Below are 19,088 nucleotides of genomic sequence, written 5' to 3'. Positions count from 1 at the left end.
TTCAGACTGATATATGCAAGGTAATAGATGCAAAACTCTGCACTTGCACATGTGACAAAATAAAGCACTATTGAGCAATTGAACGAACTACTGAACTAAAACTGGATTGCAGTTAAAATGCATTTAGTCTAGTTCAGTTTACTAATGTCACGTGCACCGAGGTACAGTGAAAGGCCTGTTGTTGCCTGCTATCCAGTCAGCGGAAGGACAATACAAGATTACAAACAAGCTGTCCACAGGGGTACAAGTACAGGATAGCAGGTGAAACATTCAGCCGGCTATTCTTTTACAAACCTTTTTATAGGATCTACCACAATGACCCCGCACATTTCTCCATTCTCATCTCAAAGCTGAGCTCATTTTAGTTTGGTACTTTGCCAGGGGTGGTGGGTACCTGGGGATGGACAAAAAATGCTGGAGTAACTCAGTGGGACAGGCAGCATCTCTGGAGAGAAGGAATAGGTGACGTTTCAGGTCGAGACCCTTCTTCAGAGGAATGAGTTGGCTGGGATGGTGGTGGAGGCAGATATGGCAGTGGTGTTTAAGAGGCCTCGGTTATGCAAGGGAACGGAGGGATAGGGATTATGTGCGGGACGATGAGATTAGTTTAATTGGGCATCATGTTCAGTATGGACATTGTGGGCCGAAGGGCCTGTTCCTGTGCTGTACTGTCTTATGTTCTAAGTGCTGGGCAGAGGAAGAGTACCTGGATTTCAATCCTCAATTCCACACTCAGCTGTGTAGGAAGGAACTGCAGATGCTTGGTTGAATAACCTGGTGAACTTCTACCGCTGCACCATCGAGAGCATCCTTACCAACCGCATCACAGTATGGTATGGCAACTGCTCTGTCTCCGACCGGAAGGCATTGCAGAGGGTGGTGAAAATTGCCCAACGCATCACCGGTTCCTCGCTCCCCTCCATTGAGTCTGTCCAAAGCAAGCGCTGTCTGCGGAGGGCGCTCAGCATCGCCAAGGACTGCTCTCACCCCAACCATGGACTGTTTACCCTCCTACCATCCGGGAGGCACTACAGGTCTCTCCGTTGCCGAACCAGCAGGTCGAGGAACAGCTTCTTTCCGGCGGCTGTCACTCTACTCAACAACGTACCTCGGTGACTGCCAATCACCACCCCCCCCGGACACTTATTATTATTTATTCAAATCGTTTGCTATGTCGCTCTTCCAGGGAGATGCTAAATGCATTTCGTTGTCTCTGTACTGTACACTGACAATGACAATTAAAATTGAATCTGAATCTGAATGCTGGTTTAAACCGAAGATAGACACAAAATGCTGGAGTAACTCAGCGGGACAGGCAGCATCTCTGGAGTTAAGGAATGGGTGATGTTTTGGGTAGAGGGGTCTTGACCTGAAACGCCACCTATTCTTTCTCTCCAGAGATGCTGCCTGACCCGCTGAGTTACTCCAGCATTTTGTGTCTATCTTCAGCTTTATCTCAGTGGGTTCCCAAGTCATCAAATAAACCATTGGTAGAGCAGGAAAAATAACTTGCCTCGCACAGCTGTTTTAAACATTGCCCCTCTCACCTTAAAGCTACGCCCTCTAGTCTTTGACATTTCCACACTGGGGGGGAAAGGTTCTGACTGTCCACCTTCTCTATGCCTCTCATAATTGTATATAGTTTTTAGTTTAGTTTGGAGGTACAGTGCGGAAACAGGCCCTTCGTCCCACCCAGTCCGTGCCGACCAGCGATCCCCGCACGCTAACACTACCCTACACACTCTAGGGACAATTTTACATCTATACCAAGGCAATTAACCGACAAACCTGTACACCTTTGGAGTGTGGGAGGAAACCGAAGATGTTGGAGCAAACCCACGCAGGTCACGGGGAGAACGTACAAACTCTGCACAGACAGCGCCCGTAGTCAGGATTGAACCCGGATCATTGGCGCTGTGAGGCAGCAACTCTATTGCTGTGCCACCCTTTCTACCAGTTAATACTTTATATGTTTAAAGACAGGTGCGAACACTACTGAGTATGAAATTGTTGTATGTCACGGTCATACAGTGTGGAAACAGGCCCTTCGGCCCAACTTGCCCATGCCGACCAACATGCCCCATCTACACTAGTCCCACCTCCCTTTATTTGGCCCTTTTCCCTCTAAACCTATCCTATCCATGTACCTGTTTAAATGTTTCTTAAACGTTGCGATAGTCCCAGCCTCAACTACCTCCTCTGGCAGCTCATTCCATACACCCACCCGCCCACCACCCTTTATGTAAACATGTTACCTCTCAGGTTCCTATTAAAAATGACCCATTGTTTTTCTCAGGAGATGCTGCCTGACCTATTTCGGCAAGTTCACACTCCTATTAAATCTTTTCCCATTCATCTAAAAAATGTAGGGAGAGATTTTGCACGGCTTTTGTTCTGTACATATTTATTTTAAAAATGCTGTCTGAAGTTAATCTTTGGAATAAAAGAATATATATTAATTGCTTGCCATTTGGTGGGTTAGCCATCGTTTCCTGAACCTCTTGTGTAACACGAAGCTGCGGTTAATGAGTTTCAGGTGGCGCTGGCTGCTATTGGTGCTCAGACTGGTTGGGTGAGTTATACCTGCAGCTGACTCGCTGCATCCAGGCTGTTCCTTATCGCAGTTCATTCTCGCTGCCCCTGCTCCTACTGAGAATAGCTGACAACTTCCCCCGCCAACATGAAGATCGCTCTGCTTTTGTTAAGTGTTTGGCTTTCATCTGCTTCCAGCAACCGTGAGTAGTTGCATGGTTTGTGTTGAGACCCGGCTAACTGCGTTGTAACTGCGTTGAGACCCAACTAACTGCGTTGAGACTAACTGCGTTGAGACCCAACTAACTGTTGAGACCCGGCTAACTCTATATTAACGGGTTATGAAGCATGAAGCAAGTTACTAAAGTGATGAGTTTGTTGTTTGTCTGTGTGTTTTGCAGCTCTGAGCTTCAAGCCTGAAGTCTCCTCCATCGCTTTGACTCTGGGTCTGCGGACTTCCACGACCGTGACCCTAGCCAAGCCTATCTGTGTGTTTTCCAGCGGTGATGTGGTCGAGGTGTTTGGAGTACAGACAACGGCAGACTGTAAGTGCTGGCCGATTCCTGCTCTGTTAACCCGGCTGTGTAGATGCTGGGGTTTGAGTCTATCTTTGGCTTCTCTCTCGAACGATAGACACAGAGTGGGGGAATGACTTAACACAAAGGGCAGTGAGTGCAATGGGGTAGATAGACACAAAGAGCTGGAGTCCCAGCGGGACTGAAGAAGGGTCTGGACCCTAAAACGTCACCCGTTTTCACACAGAGAGTGGTGAATCTCTGGAACTCTCTGCCACAGGAGGTAGTTGAGGCCAGTTCATTGGCTATATTTAAGAGGGAGTTAGATGTGGCCCTTGTGACTAAAGGGATCAGGGGGTATGGAGAGAAGGCAGGTACAGGATACTGAGTTGGATGATCAGCCATGATCATATTGAATGGTGGTGCAGGCTCGAAGGGCCGAATGGCCTACTCCTGCACCTATTTTCTATGTTTCCTTCTCTCCAGAGATGCTGCCTGTCTCGCTGAATTACTCCAGCTTTTTGTGTCTATCTTCAGTTTTAACCAGCATCTGCAGTTCCTTCTCACACAGTGTCGTGGGGGTGTTTTGCCCCCCCTTTGCTTAAGATTCCTGCATCTGCAGTTACTTAATCCAATATCCTTATTCCTCGTGGTTTAAAAATCGCTCTGTATGGAAATGTGCTGAGTTAGAGTACAGGATCGTGAGATGAATAGATTGGGTTAATGCACAGAGTCCCTTGCCCAGATAGCGGAATCCAGAACCAGAGGACATAGGTTTAGGTGGGTGGGGGGGATATAAATAGGAACCTGAGGGGTAACCTTTCCCACGAAGGTTGGTTGGTGCAAGGACCAGGTTGCCGGAGGAAGTAGTTGAGGCAGGTATTATTACAACGTTTAAGAAACATTTAGACAGGTGTATGGATAGGACGGGTTTGGGGAGGATATGGGCCAAATGCAGGCAGGTGGGACTAGAGTTGATGGGGCATGTTGGTCGGTGTGGGCAAGTTGGGCCGAAGGGTCTATTTCCATGCTGTAAGGCTCTGAGGTGAAGGAAGATTATAATTTGTACAATTGGTATTTAACTGGCCAATTTTTAATGTAGCAAATTAAATCTCAATCTATGGATACATTTTATACTCTTAGATACATGTATAACTCAGCGGGCTGGGCTGTCTGTTGAGACTTGGGCATTTGTTCCTGCGTCCTATGCTTTGGTGGTTTGGGATGTGATTCCATGAGTTGGTAGCCCATGTTGAAATTCAGGATTCCAGGATGGGTGCGGAGGTTTCAGTGTCATTCCTGGCTCCGTGCCGTCTCCTGGGTAGATGGCCCATACCAGAGAGTTGAGCACACAAGCCTCCGCTGACATTCCTGCTGCAAGATCAGATTAGATTGTTAACCTGATTAGGGCCCAACACACAAGTTCCCTTTTTTGGGTCTGAGAAGGAACTGCAGATGCTGGTTTAAACTGAAGATAGGCACAAAGAATTGGAGTAACTCAGTGGGACAGGCAGCATCTCTGGAGAGAAGGAATGGGTCGCGTTTCGGGTCGAGACCTGAAGAAGGGTCTCAAGCCGAAACGTCACCCATTCCTTCTCTCCAGCGAGCTGCTTGTCCCGCTGAGTTACTCCAGCTTTTTGTTTCTTCTTGAGTAATGTTTTTCTTTAGTATCATTACTAATGTATTAGAATGGTACAGCAGACGAGTTGCTGCCTTACAGTGGCAGAGACCCAGGTTTGATCTTAACTATGGGTGCGGTGTGCATGGTGTTTGTTGTATGTGACCGTGTGGGTTTTCTCCAGGTGCTCCGGTTTCCTCCCACACTCCAAAGCCTTACGGGTTTGTAGGTTAATTGGCTTCTGTAAAAATTGTAAACTGTCCCTAGTGTGTGTAGGGTAGTGTAAGTGATCACTGGTCGGCGCAGACTCACTGGGCCGAAGGGCCTGTTTCCAGGCTGTATCTCCAAACTAAACTACTTCATATGTGTGAGTATTCTGTGTGCATATAGTGATTCTCACCTTTAACATAGAAACATAGAAAATAGGTGCAGGAGTAGGCCATTCAGCCCTTCGAGCCTGCATCACCATTCAATATGATCATGGCTGATCATCCAACTCAGTATCCCGTACCTGCCCTCTCCATACCCCCTGATCCCTTTAACCACAAGGGCCACATCTAACTCCCTCTTAAATATAGCCAATGAACTGGCCTCAACTACCTTCTGTGGCAGAGAATTCCACAAATTCACCACTCTCTGTGTGAAAATGTTTTCCTCATCTCGGTCCTAAAAGATTTCCCCCTTATCCTTAAACTGTGACCCCTTTGCTGCATTTCAGATAGATTTGAACATTGAAGAGTTTGAGGGCTTCCCAAATTAATTGTTGCAGGTACAATATAAATAAAGGCAGGTGTTTTTCATATGCGAGACACAACATGGAGATATACTCCAGCATGGAGATATGCTCCCATTTGGCTTTGAGTAAATTGTATCCGAGGTTGATCCCACTTGAGGATATCTAACTATTTTAATGACCTAAAGCAGTTGAACTGACGGTGGGAAAAAAAATATATTTTCAGCGATCCCAATTGAAATCGGCAACAGGACCATATTGACTTACCAACAAACCGATGGAGGTGCAAGGGGGCCGTATCGAGCGGCCAGATTTATGACTCCCATTTGTACATCGTTGCCCTTCGTGCCGAGCCGGGACCCTGCGGTGATTCGTGTACAAATCGAACAATATCTCTTCAGAGTTGGGGATGATGATCAGTGTCTGAACCAAGCGCCCTTTGTCTCGGGGAACTGTAACGCACCACTTAAAGAGAATGTAGCTTACAGGTAAGGAAGTTGAATTTTATTGACAGATTAAGTTTGTAAAGGTGAAACGACCGTGTGAGGTAATGCTGGAAATATATTGAAACATAGAAAACGGGTGCAGGAGGAGGCCATTCGGCCCTTCAACCCAGCACCGCCATTCATTGCGATCATGCCCCCTATCATTAACCTGTGCCTGCCTTCTCCCCATATCCCTTGACTCCACTAGCCCCTAGAGCTCCATCTAACTCTCTCTTAAATCCATTCAGTGACTTGGCCTCCACTGCCCTCTGTGGCAGGGAATTCCATAAATTCACAACTCTCTGGGTAAAAAAAATTTTTCCTCACCTCGTTCTTAAATGACCTCCCCTTTATTCTAAGACTGTGGCCCCTGGTTCTGGACTCGCCCAACATTGGGAACATTTTTCCTGCATCTAGCTTGTCCAGTCCTTTTATAATGTTATATGTTTCTATAAGATCCTCCCCCACCCCCGTCATCCTTCTAAACTGCAGTGAATACAAGCCTAGTCTTTTCAATCTTTCCTCATATGACAGTCCCGCCATCCCAGGGATCAATCTCGTGAACCTATGCTGCACTGCCTCAATCACAAGGATGTCCTTCCTCAAATTGGGAGACCAAAACTGTACGCAATACTTCAGATGTGGTCTCACCAGAGCCCTATACAACTGCAGAAGAACTGCATTAGTGGCCAATAGCTCAACGTGCTGAAGACTTGATTAGCACCAAAGGCAATTTGGCTTTAACGGAGGTTAAATGGATATTGGGAGACCGTGTGCCTGGAACGTGGAACATGGAACAGTACAGTGCAAGAACAGGCCCTTCAGCCCACAATGATGCCGAGACAAACTCTTGCCTGCCTGTACATAGTCCACACCCGTTTGACTACCCAAAAAAATATTAAATGGTGCTATCATGTCTGCCTCCATCTCCACCCCTAGCAGTGCATTCCAGGCATTTTTCTACAGAGTTTAAAAGCGTGAGGTGGGACCTCATTGAAACTTAATGAATGGTGAAAGTCCTGGAAAGAGTGGATGTGGAGAGGATGTTTCCACGGTCATTACTTTTAGAAACATAGAAACATAGAAATTAGGTGCAGGAGTAGGCCCTTCGAGCCTGCACCGCCATTCAATATGATCATGGCTGATCATCCAACTCAGTATCCCGTACCTGCCTTCTCTCCATACCCTCTGATCCCCTTAGCCACAAGGGCCACATCTAACTCCCTCTTAAATATAGCCAATGATCTCGGAGAAAACCCATGCAGGACACGGGGAGAACGTGCAAACTCCGCTCAGACAGCACCCTTAGTCGGGATCAAACTCGGGGTCTCCGTTGCTGTGTGAGGCAGCAACTCTAAGTTGGTGGAGCTGTGTATTGTCCTGCACTTGCCCTAACGTTCGTGTGTTGTAACACCGCAGGTTCAAATACGCTGTGCTGAACTCCTCCACAAACATCATTTTAAATGAAACGTCCTGGTCCGATCCCATCCCCCTCCTACGAGGTGAGTGGACATCAATGTGCATCTGCTTCCGTTCAGCGTTCAATACTGTGACCTGGTCACTTTGTGTTTTAAGAATCTTTCAGCATGGATCAGTACAGCTTTGAGCCTTTCTGCCCACAATGTCTGTGCCCATCATGGTGCCAAGTTCAACTGCTCTCCTCTACTTGGATGTGATTTATTCCCTGCATATCCACGTGCCTGTCTAAAAACCTCTTGAATACAACTATCATATCTGCCTGCACCACCACCACCCCTGGCAGCATGTTCCAAGCACCCATCCTTCTCTGAGTAGCTTAAAACATTGCCCTGTAACATCTCCTTTAAACTCTGTCTCTCCCCCCACCCCCCCTCTCTTTAAAGCTATTTCCTCTGGTCTTTAACATTTCCAGTCTAAAGGGAGAAGGTTCTGATTGTCTAGCCTATCTATGCCACTACTGATTGATATAATGTAGACACAAAATGCTGGAGTAACTCAGCAGGTGAGGCAGCATCTCCGGGGATAAGCCAGGAATGGGCCACGTCACCCATTGCTTCTCTCCGGCGATGCTGCCTGTCCCGCTGAGTTACTCCAGCTTTTTGTGTCGATCTGTGGGTGTGGAGTTTGTCTTGGCCATCATGTTCAGTACAGACATGGTGGGCTGAAGGGCCTGTTCTTGTGCTGGACTTGTTCTGTGTTCGATTGGCCACTCTTAGTATGTGTTGTCTAACTGAACCCTTTCTTGTCTGCAGTTGCTGACTTTGCCCTCATTGATACGTGGCCTGGAGCAAGGACGGGAGGAATGGTGGTGATCACAACTCTCCTTGTTATCCTTCTCTCTCTTCTCCTGTGCGGTTATGGTGCTTTGATGGTTTATGCCTGTTGGTGAGTATTGTAGATGGAGCACAAGTGTCATAATTGATATGCTGTAGAGAGAGATACAGTGTGGAAACAGGCCCTTCGGCCCAACTTGCCCACACCGGCCAACAATGTCCCATCTACACTAGTCCCACTTGCCTGCGCTTGGTCCATATCCCTGCAAACCTGTCCTATCCATGTACCTGTCCAACTGTTTCTTAACCGTTGGGATAGTCCCAGCATCAACTCTACCTCCTCTGCCAACTTGTTCCATACACCCACCACCCTTTGTGTGGAAAAAGTTACCCCTCGGATTCCTGTTGAATCTTTTCACCTTGAACCTATGTCCTCTGATCCTCAATTCGCTAACTCTGGGCAAGATATTCTGTCCATCTACCCGGTTTATTCCTCTCATGATTTTATACACCTCTATAAGATCACCCCTCATCCTCCTGTGCTCCAAGGAATAGAGTCCCAGGCTACTCAACCTCTCCCTGTAGCTCACACCCTCTAGTCCTGGCAACATCTTCTCTGCACCCTTTCCATCTTTCCTTTAACGTGGTGGCCCAGAAGTGAACACAATACTCTAAATGTGGACTCACCAACGTCTTATACAACTGCAACATGACCTCCCAACTTCTATACTCGCCTGTTTAAACCCCAAGCTGTTTCTGAGAGCTAATACGAAGAGCTTGCACTTTTTAGTTATTTTTGGTTTAATTACTTGCTCTTTGTTTTTTAGTAAATTCAGATTCAACTTTAATTGTCATTGTCTCTGTACAGTACAGAGACAACGAAATGCAGTGTATTTTTGATAAAACTGCAAGTGACTAGCTGGTTATCATTGGTTGTCAGTAAGAGTTTAGAAAGATGGGGGGGGGGGGGGCTTTCATTGAAACTCACCGAATAGTGAAGGCCTGGAGATAGCACCTGGAGAAAACCCACATGGTCACAGGGAGAATGTCCAAACTTCATACAGACAGCGCCCGTAGTCAGGATCGAACCCAGGCCTCTGCCGCATCAAGTTAGCAAATCTCCTGCACCCGAAATGTTTGAACTTTGTTTCAAGAGTTGTTTTTTTTTAGCGCTCAGTAAAATGTCTGCAAAGTGTAACATTAACTGTAGGTCGGGGGGGAGCGCTGCACTTCTGAAGATTAGCTGTCGGTTTCAAGCCATGCGTTTAATACAAGTGCTCCTCGTGCTGGCCCTCTGCTTTAACTTCTAGCCTGAAGGAGGAGACCCTGCTCGCAGAACCGCAGCCCGTTCCAAGGACCTACATCACCCATCAGAAAAACATCGGCTTTGCTGATGTTCTCCAAAAGGAAGGACAGAAGCCCGTTGCCCGGCAGTCTTCTGTAGCAGCACATTATCAAGAAATCGATGCTGCATCTCAAGCTCCAGTATATGAACACTAAACGCAAGACCCAAGACGTAAGTCTATGCTTTTCCCCGTTTGTTGCTGGTGTACTTTGGGGTTTTGTGTTGGGGAAACTCCAAGTTGGAGGTCCGGGTAAATAATCTCTAGATTGTTTAAGAGAATTCTCAATTATATAATCGGCATATAATGCACTTTCAATCCTCTGTATTCCACTTTCAATCTTCCACCTGGGCCTATACTCGCTTGAGTTTAGCAGATCGAGAGGGAGGGAGGAGGGGAGGGGGTGTAGGAACCTCATTAATACTTACCAAATACTGAATAGCCTGGATAAGGAGGATGTGGAGAGGATGTTTCCACTGGTGCAGGAGTCTAGGACTGAAGGTTACAGCCTCAGAATAAAAGAACATACCTTTATCAATATAGAAAATGCGTGCAGGAGTAGGCCATTCAGCCCTTCGAGCCAGCACCGCCATTCAATATGATCATGGCTGATCATCCCCAATCACTACTTCATTCCTGCTTTCTCCCCGTATCCCTTAATTCCGTTAGCAAAGGAGATGAGGAGGAATTTCTGTAATTAGAGGGCGGTGAATCTGTGGAATTCATTGCCACAGGTGGCTGTGGAGGCCAAGTCGGTGGATATCGTGCAGATTGACTGTTTCTTGTGTGTTGGGGAGAAGGTAAGAGAATGGGGTTGAGAGGGAAAGATAGATCGGCTGTGATTGAATGTGGTAGAAGACCTGATGGGCCGAATGGCCTAATTCTGCTCGTAGAACCTGTGAGCTTAATCCACATTCCTGCAAAGTTACATTTTGTTATTTAAAGAATCTGCACGTTTGCAGTTTCCTTTGAAACTTGAATATTTCAGTTATTGAAATCTGAAGATGGGTTGGATTTTTCTAATTCTCTTAACATTGGTCAATTGGCTGTTTGCCAAATGCTGCTGAGCTGCTCGAGCTGCTGCCTCTCGGCTCCAGGGAGCTGGGCTCGATCCTGGCCTTGTGCACTGTCTTGTGTGGAGTTCACTCCTCACCTCCTGGGTCCTCTGGTTTCCTGCCACATCTCAAAGACATGCTGGTGGGCAAGTTGGTAATTTGGTCCTTGTAGGTGGGGCGAAGGGAATGTGGAGAGAATGGGGTCCTGGGAAAATTGGAGATGGGGGGAGGGGAGTCATCGGAGGTTCGGGAGCCTTCTCTCTGACCGGATTCTTTTGGTATTTGGGTGGTTAGTGAGTGCAGCCAGTAGATTTGGGCTATCTTGGGGTGGAGGGGACGGGCTGACTTTATACATGATGTTTCTTAACAGATGCTGGAGGAGATTAGTGCGGGTGATGGGGGCGAAGGCAGGAGAAGGAGGTTTTATAGGGAAAGATAGATCAGCCATGATTGAATGGCGGAGTAGACTTGGTGGGGCCGAATTTTGCCGCCATGACTTACAGTGTGATCATCGAAACATAGCAAATAGGTGCAGGAGTAGGCCATTCGGCCCTTCGAGCCTGCACCGCCATTCAATATGATCATGGCTGATCATCCAACTCGGTATCCTGTACCTGCCTTCTCTCCATACCCCCTGATCCCTTTAGCCACAAGGGCCACATCTAACTCCCTCTTAAATATAGCCAATGAACTGTGGCCTCAACTACCTTCTGTGGCAGAGAATTCCAGAGATTCACCACTCTCTGTGTGAAAAATGTTTTCCTCATCTCGGTCCTAAAAGATTTCCCCCTTATCCTTAAACTGTGACCCCTTGTTTTGCCCTTCCCCAACATCGGGAACAATCTTCCTGCATCTAGCCTGTCCAACCACTTAAGAATTTTGTAAGTTTCTATAAGATCCCCTCCTCAATCTTCTAAATTCTAGCGAGTACAAGTTCATGTTTAAGAAGGAACTGCAGATGCTGGAAAAATCAAAGGTAGATGAAAATGATTTGTTTTAATTTATAGTCATTGTCTTCAATGAAGAGACAGCAAAATTCTTTTTCCTTTACAGTCATGCAAAAATACTAAGGTAAAAAATACCACAGAACACAGTGGTCCACACACAAACACCCCCACAGCAGCGCCAAAGTTCCCCACTGTGTGAGGGAAGGAACCAAAGTCCATTCATCCTTCTCACCGATTTTCCCCAACGCTCACCCTTGGTCGGGGCCTCGACACGAAACGTCACCTACTCCTTCGCTCCATAGATGCTGCCTCACCCACTGAGTCTCTCCAGCGTTTTTACCTACCTCTGCAGTATGATCATAGTATGTTGTGCAAAACTTCTTGACTCGTTCTAAAGCTAATCCTGGTTGAGTACTTGAAGTAATGCCTGGTTCTCGGCCTTGTTATGGTCGTGGCTTTTAACGCGAGTTTTGTAATTGTCGTTGAGGGTGCGTTGGAATCTAGCGTCGTCATTACTGCAATAATGGGTTATAAAACCAGCTCCAAAGTGGAGCCGAGGTGGAATTTCTTTAGCCAGAGGGCAATGAATTTCTGGAATGTATTGCTGTAAACAACTAGAGGGCAAGTCATTGGGTATTTTTAAAGCAGACATTGGTCCCCGACTAGTAAGTGTGTCAAAGATTATGGGGAGAAGACAGGAGAATGGGTTGGAGAGGGAAAATAAATCAGCCGTGACCAAATGCTGGAGAACACTCAATGGGCCAATTGGTCTAATACTGCTACTGTCATATGGCCTTGTGGAAAATTCTACAAAATCCATATCGGTTAAATATCACATTCCTTGTGGCTTGAAAATCAGAGTTGGAAGTGTAATCCCTTTACACCAGCTAAATCATTTGGTGAAATTTAAGCTGGCTGTAGGGTGGAGGTTTACTGTTCTTCACTTCCAAGAAATAATTCAGCATCATCCAAACTGTGGCAGCGTGCTGCTGGTAATGGTAGCAATGTTACAAAATTTTGAGATTTTAAAAATCAAGTCTGCAATTTATCCCATCAGATAAAGCATAACAATAAGTTTAATTTGACACCAAATCACTTTCATATCTCAAGTATTAAAAAAGTTATGGCCATTTTCATACTCGGAAATTAGCATCTTGTTCCCTATTGATTTTCAATGGACATTACAAAAAAGCTGTGATCTTGGATAGTCAAAAGCCCATTTCTTAAGGAAAGATTAACATTTTTAAATAGCCTAAGTGTCCAAAGATTATTCACAAATAATTCACAATATAACATGATTTTTATATCTAATTTACATTAATTTATAGGCCAAATGGAAGGAATTTAGTGTTCAATTGCTGTAAATAAATGCCCATTTAAATCGGCTTTCTAGTGGGTTCATGTGAACGCGCTGGTTTAGAACGTTGACATCCCGCTGGATTAGTGCCCTCAAATGCCGAGAAAAATACTGTGGGATATGAAAAGCCCAAAATGAGCTATTCGTTATAGATAACTTGATATATAGGGTTATATATATGCCCCATTTAATGTAAAAATAAGGTACATACCTTTAATTGTTTGCTTTATAAAACCCTGGGGCTGCGAGAGGTTGCGGAATGAGACAGTAATTTTAAAATTATTATAACTATTATTCGAGGCCTATAAAACTAATAATACCTTTTGCGACCGGGTCTTGCAGCGATTTTTCATTAAAGATTTACTAGGCTGAACATGTGCGATTAGTACAGCCTAGTAAAAATCGCGTTTTAAACCCGCCCCCTCCAAACAGCGCCAAAATCGCGGACCTGGCTGTGGGCAGATTCCCAATGACGATTCAGGTAGGTTTTGTAACATACCTAGTAATGGTATTTCAATATGTGTGGTGGAGATAGTTAAGCTTGGAGATACAGTGCGGAAACAGGCCCTTCAGCCCACCGAATCCGTGCCTGCCGACCAGTGATGTCTGTACGCCAGTTCTCTGCCGCAGACTTGGGGACAATTTACATTCGCACCAAGCCAATTAACCCGCGAACCTGTGCGTCATTGGAGCGTGGGAGGAAACTGGAGATCCCGGCGTAAATTCATGGGGAGAACGTGCGAACTCCGTACAGACCAGCGTGTAGTCGGGATGGAACCCGGGTCTCTGGCGCTTGTAAGGCAGCAACTCTACCGCTGCGCCACCGTGCCGCCCGACTGTGTGTCCAATTTTGTGGATAATCATTTTTTTTTGTAGGGCGGGTAGAGAAGATGGGGGGGGAAAAATGTCACGGGATGTGGAATTATTGGAACACTGGGATAAAGTGCAGTTTCTAATCCCCATTTTCCTGCCGTTCCAGGGTCGCCGTTATAGACTGAAGACGTGACTCTGCAGAACGGCAGAGAGATGAACGCTGATAAGCAACAAGGTTTCCTTATATTCTTCCAGGCTGCACCACGTAACTGGGACACAAAGTTGGTTTTACAAATCATGGTGAATGTATTGGTGGTGGGGTGGGGGGTAAATTCTAACTGATTTGGTTACACTTCTGTTTTATCATTGACTTGCATTGTTGAAATAAAGTACTTTGTCACCTGGGTTGGTGTGTTTTGCTTTCATTTCCTTCCTCTCCTTTCTTCAGACTGGTCCCAACTTGAACTGTCCATGTTCTCCCGAGATGCCTGTGCAGGGAGGGACTGCAGATGCTGGTTTAAACACAAGATCAACACAAAGCTGGAGTAACTCAGCGGGATGGACCATGTCTCTGGAGAAGGGTCTGGACCTGAAACGTCACCTGTTCGTTTCTCTCCAGAGATGCTGCCGGACCCGCTGAGTAACTCCAGCACTCTGTGCCGTCCTTTGTAAACCAGCATCCACAGTTCCTTCTTTCCAATAGCACCTCCCAGTTCTGAACCAGTTGGTGGTGGTGGCAGCCCAGTTTTGTGAGTACAGTGGAGAAACAGACACTTTGACCCGGCTCATCCATGTTGATCAAGATGCCCCATCCATGTTCTCCAGAGATGCTGCCTGTCCCGATGAGTTACTCCAGCATCTTTTCTCTTTTTTGTGTATGACCAGCATCTGCGGTTCCTTCCTACACATTGTGTCTACCCCATCTGATGTCAGTCCCATCTGCCCACATTTGGCCCTCGTCTCTCTATAAATATTTCCTCTCCATCAACCTGCCTGAATGTCCTGTAAATGGTGTTCTAAAGGGCCTGTCCCACTGTATGAGGTAATTCAAGAGTTCTCCCGAATTTCCCCCGATTCGAACTCGGAGAATTAAGGCCCTGTCCCACTGTACGAGGTAATTCAAGAGCTCTCCCAAGTTTAAAAAAAAAGAATCAAACTCTTGGCTAGCACGTAGAATGTACATGGAGCTCGGGACGTCTCTAAGCGGCTCGTGTTTAGGGGTAACATGAGGAGGAACTTCTTTACTCAGAGAGTGGTGGCTGTGTGGAATGAGCTTCCAGTGAAGGTGGTGGAGGCAGGTTCGTTTTTATCATTTAAAAATAAAGTGGATAGTTATATGGACGGGAAAGGAATGGAGGGTTATGGTCTGAGCGCAGGTAGATGGGACTAGGGGAGAATACGTGTTCGGCACGGACTAGAGGGGTCGAGATGGCCTGTTTCCGTGCTGTAATTGTTATATGGTTATGGTAACGCTAACGGCAGGTACTCGGGGAAACGCGGTAAGCTCGTGAGGACTCGTGAAGATTTTTCAACATGTTGATAAACGTCCACGAGAGCCCCGAGTACCTACGAGCGGCCATTACTGTAATTCTCCGAGTTTGAATCGGGGGGGGGGGGAAACTCGGGAGAACTCTTGAATTACTTCGTACAGTGGGACAGGTTGTAATTCCTAGACTCCTCCATGTGCAGGGATTTGTAGAAAGATTTGCCTCTTCGTTGCTGCAGGAACTTCCAACACTTGCACCGTTCCTGCTCAAAGTTTGTTGGGTCTCTAACTCCCAGTTGTGTTAAAATGTTAACACACTTCCTCTCTTTGGGTTATGTTTTTGATCTGAATATTTTCAGCACTTGTGAGTATGAAAACTCAGTTTGGTGAAGTGCTCCCCCTGCTGGCTGTGGCCCCTAAAGGTTCAGTTTAGAGATACAGCGCGGAAACAGGCCCTTCGTCCCACCACGTCCATGCTGACCAACGATATTCCCCGTGCACCAACACTATCCTACGCACTCGGGACAATTTACAATGATACCAAGCTGAATAACCTACAAACCTGTGTATCTTTGGACAGCGGGAGGAAACCCAGGTGGTCACGGGGAGAACGTGCAAACTCCGTACAGACAGCACCCGTGGTCTGGATTGAACCCGGGTCTCTGGCGCGGTGAGGCAGCAACTCTACCGCTGCGCCCCCCCCATGGCACAAGTTGTTTTTTTTTAATAAAAATTTTAGCCTTTAAAGGAGATGTAGATGCAAAGATAGGGGGCGATGAGGAGGGACAAGACAAGTAGGAGTAAACCAGGAAGTCGTGGCTATCCCTCAAGGTCGTGGATGATGGTCTACATTCTGTTTTTTATGGACTCTCAGGTGGCTTGTGTGTCCAATCCTGGCTTTGAAAGTTCTTCGACATTCAGGACGGCTAGTTCCAGACGGCATATTGGTTGTAGATGCCTCTCTTTCTGGTTTCTTCTCTTTTCTTCTAACTCTGCGCATCTCTCGGCTTCAACGGTGGCTGTTCCTTCTTGGATGGCGGTTCATAGAAACATAGAAATTAGGTGCAGGAGTAGGCCATTCGGCCCTTCGAGCCAGCACCGCCATTCAATATGATCATGGCTGATCATCAAACTCAGTATCCTGTACTTGCCTTCTCTCCATACCCCCTGATCCCCTTGGCCACAAGGGCCACATCTAACTCCCTCTAAATATAGCCAATGAACTGGCCTCAACTACCCTCTGTGGCAGAGAGTTCCAGAGATTCACCACTCTCTGTGTGAAAAAAGTTCTCCTCATCTCGGTTTTAAAGGATTTCCCCCTTATCCTTAAGCTGTGACCCCTTGTCCTGGACTTCCCCAACATCGGGAACAATCTTCCTGCATCTAGCCTGTCCAACCCCTTAAGAATTTTGTAAGTTTCTATAAGATCCCCCCTCAATCTCCTAAATTCTAGAGAGTATCTAGAGAGTAAATTCTAGGTTCGCCAGAGTTTCCTGGGCTTGGTGTTGGTTTCCCAGTTGTCGGTGTCGATGTCACCTTTCTTCATGCTGGCTTTTAAGGCGTCTTTGAATTTCGTCATTTCCTTCGCTCCATAGAAACCCGGAAGGAAATAGGCAACGTTTCGGCCCGAAACGTTGCCTATTTCCTTCGCTCCATAGATGCTGCTGCACCCGCTGAGTTTCTCCAGCACTTTTGTCTACCTTCGATCTTCCAGCATCTGCAGTTCCTTCTTGGACACTTTGAATCTCTTCTTTTGTCTGCCTTGTTTACGTCTGCTGCCTTTAAGCTGGGAGTCGAAGGTTTGTCTTGGTAGACGCTCGCCTTCCATCCGAACAACATGACCGACCCATCTTAGTTGGCTCTTGATGATGAAGGCTTCGATGCTGGATGTTTTCCCTTCATTCTGCACGCTGGCGTTGGTTCTTCCCAGCTGATATTTAAGCTGCTTCGAAGACATAGTTGGTGGAACCTTTCAAGTGTTTTCAGATGATGTCGGTGTGTGATCCAGGTTTCTGATGCATACAGGAGCATTGGAATCACCACTGCCTTGTGCACTAACGTTTAATGCCAGAGATAAAGACCGGCTCTGGGAAAGGAGGCAAGTATTGGCAATGAAAGATAACATCTGAAGAATTGTGAGCTTAAAATTTACAGAGGTATGAAGATAAAAATCTAACGAATGGATTCCAGACAGCGAAGAGACAATAAATGATTCCAATCGAGCCATTAACAATTTACAGATACATGATAAGGGAACATGAAGGAAGAAGTGTCCTGACCCCGAAACGTCACCCATTCCTTCTGTCCAGAGATGCTGCCTGTCCCACTGAGTAACTCCAACATTTTGTGTCTATCATGATAAGGGAATAACGTTTAGCGCAAGGTAAAGCCAGCAAAGTCTGATCAAGGATAGTCCGAGGGTCACCAATGAGGTAGATAGTAGCTCAGTACTGCTCTCTAGTTGTGGTGGGATGATTCAGTTGCTGGGAAGAAACTGTCCCTGAATCTGGAGGTGTGCGTTTTCACACTGCTAAGCCTTTTGCCCGATGGGAGAGGGCGAGAAGAGGGAGTGGCCGGGGTGCGACTGGTCCTTGATGATGCTGCTGGCCTTGCCGAGGCAGCGTGAGGTGTAGATGGAGTCAATGGAAGGGAGGTTGGTTTGTGTGATGGTCTGGGCTGCGTCCACAATTTCTTGCGCTTGTGGATGGAGCTGCAGCTGGGACTGAAATGGTGCCAAACCCTGGCGACTCTTGCTTGTGTGTGTGTGTATATATATAGGCTCAGCGGGCTGTTTCTGTACTGAACTGGGGGCTTGTACCTTATGCCAATAATCTTACTGATCTGGTCATTGTACCTCGTTACACATGACAACAAAGAAACATTGAAACTCCAGAAAACTTGGCAGCAATTAAGGAATGCCCACAAGCCGATACAGCCCCAAGAAATCTGTCAACATGACTACACTTTGGCAGTGTTTATAATGAAGATAGAAATAGCAATGTCATGAGATTATGAGGAAACTACTGCAAAATAAAAAATGCAGACACATTCAATAATCAGGGTGAGAGTTATTTCCTGGTCTTGTGTTATGGTTTAAGGTAAATGTATCATCACATCATCACCGGGTTTGAAGTAAATGCCTTCAGAGCTGTGCAAAACATTTCATGAGGATATCGCAATGCCTCTTACAGTCATGGAGTGATACAGTGTGGAATTCAGCAGAAAAAAGCAGCAATTGGTTTTGGATCAAAAGGAAGGACAACAATTGGGCTGCAAGATGAAGACAGGGGGGCATGGAATTGAGGGGGGGGGGGGGGTGTATCTGGGACGGGCAGGTATCACTGTTGAGCCCTCTGGAGATGTTGCGGGCTTATCAATGAGATGTCCAGGAAGGAGGGTGCCCACCTGATCACCCCAATGACGTACCTACCCTACCCTTCACCACTCCAATCCCACTGCAAATAGCAAGAGTGCTGACATACAGGGATTGAAACATCAAGAAGTGGTAGCTCTTTACTCAGAGAGTGGTAGCGGTGTGGAATGAGCTTCCAGTGGAAGTGGTGGAGGCAGGTTCGTTGGTATCATTTAAAAATAAATTGGATAGGCATATGGATGAGAAGGGAATGGAGGGTTATGGTATGAGTTCAGGCAGGTGGGACTAAGGGGAAAAAAAGTTGTTCGGCACGGATTTGTAGGGCCGAGAGTGCCTGTTTCCGTGCTGTAATTGTTATATGGTTATATGGTTAAGAACTATTAGCTCTACAGACCTTCTGGAGGACAAACCAGTGACTGCTGTGAGGGTGCAGCTGGCAGGAAGGGAAGGACCGTGTGTGTGTGACATCTCGGAGAGACGGCTGACAGGAGGAAGTAGACCCCAACGGGGCTGTTATGGGCTTAGCTACCCATTACAGATGGCTCCGTCACCTTGTTAGGTTCACAAGAGCCACCCTCA

At 46.6% G+C, this 19,088-nt stretch overlaps 1 protein-coding gene across 1 annotated transcript; it reads left to right on the top strand.

The window, feature by feature from the left end:
- Positions 1–2,576: 2,576 nt before the first annotated feature.
- On the top strand, positions 2,577–14,055 carry LOC129706156 (uroplakin-3a-like). Its single transcript, XM_055650184.1, has 7 exons — positions 2,577–2,735; positions 2,934–3,077; positions 5,625–5,886; positions 7,303–7,385; positions 8,115–8,247; positions 9,446–9,651; positions 13,817–14,055. Exons 1-6 carry the CDS (start codon positions 2,681–2,683, stop codon positions 9,633–9,635), a joined length of 867 nt encoding a protein of 288 aa, XP_055506159.1. The 5' UTR covers positions 2,577–2,680; the 3' UTR covers positions 9,636–9,651; positions 13,817–14,055.
- Positions 14,056–19,088: the final 5,033 nt, after the last annotated feature.

The sequence above is a fragment of the Leucoraja erinacea genome, chromosome 19, assembly GCF_028641065.1.
Source record: "Leucoraja erinacea ecotype New England chromosome 19, Leri_hhj_1, whole genome shotgun sequence".
Classification (NCBI taxonomy): Eukaryota; Metazoa; Chordata; class Chondrichthyes; order Rajiformes; family Rajidae; genus Leucoraja; species Leucoraja erinaceus.
The sequence above is the reverse complement of the archived record's forward strand: the minus strand, read 5'-3'. Positions and strand labels throughout refer to the sequence as shown.

Coding starts and splice junctions, on each gene's coding strand:
- LOC129706156 (XM_055650184.1), top strand. CDS start 2,681: ATGAAGATCGCTCTGCTTTTGTTAAGTGTTTGGCTTTCATCTGCTTCC. Junction 7,386..8,114: donor TCCCATCCCCCTCCTACGAG/GTGAGTGGACAT, acceptor TCTTGTCTGCAG/TTGCTGACTTTGCCCTCATT. Junction 8,248..9,445: donor TTGATGGTTTATGCCTGTTG/GTGAGTATTGTA, acceptor TTTAACTTCTAG/CCTGAAGGAGGAGACCCTGC.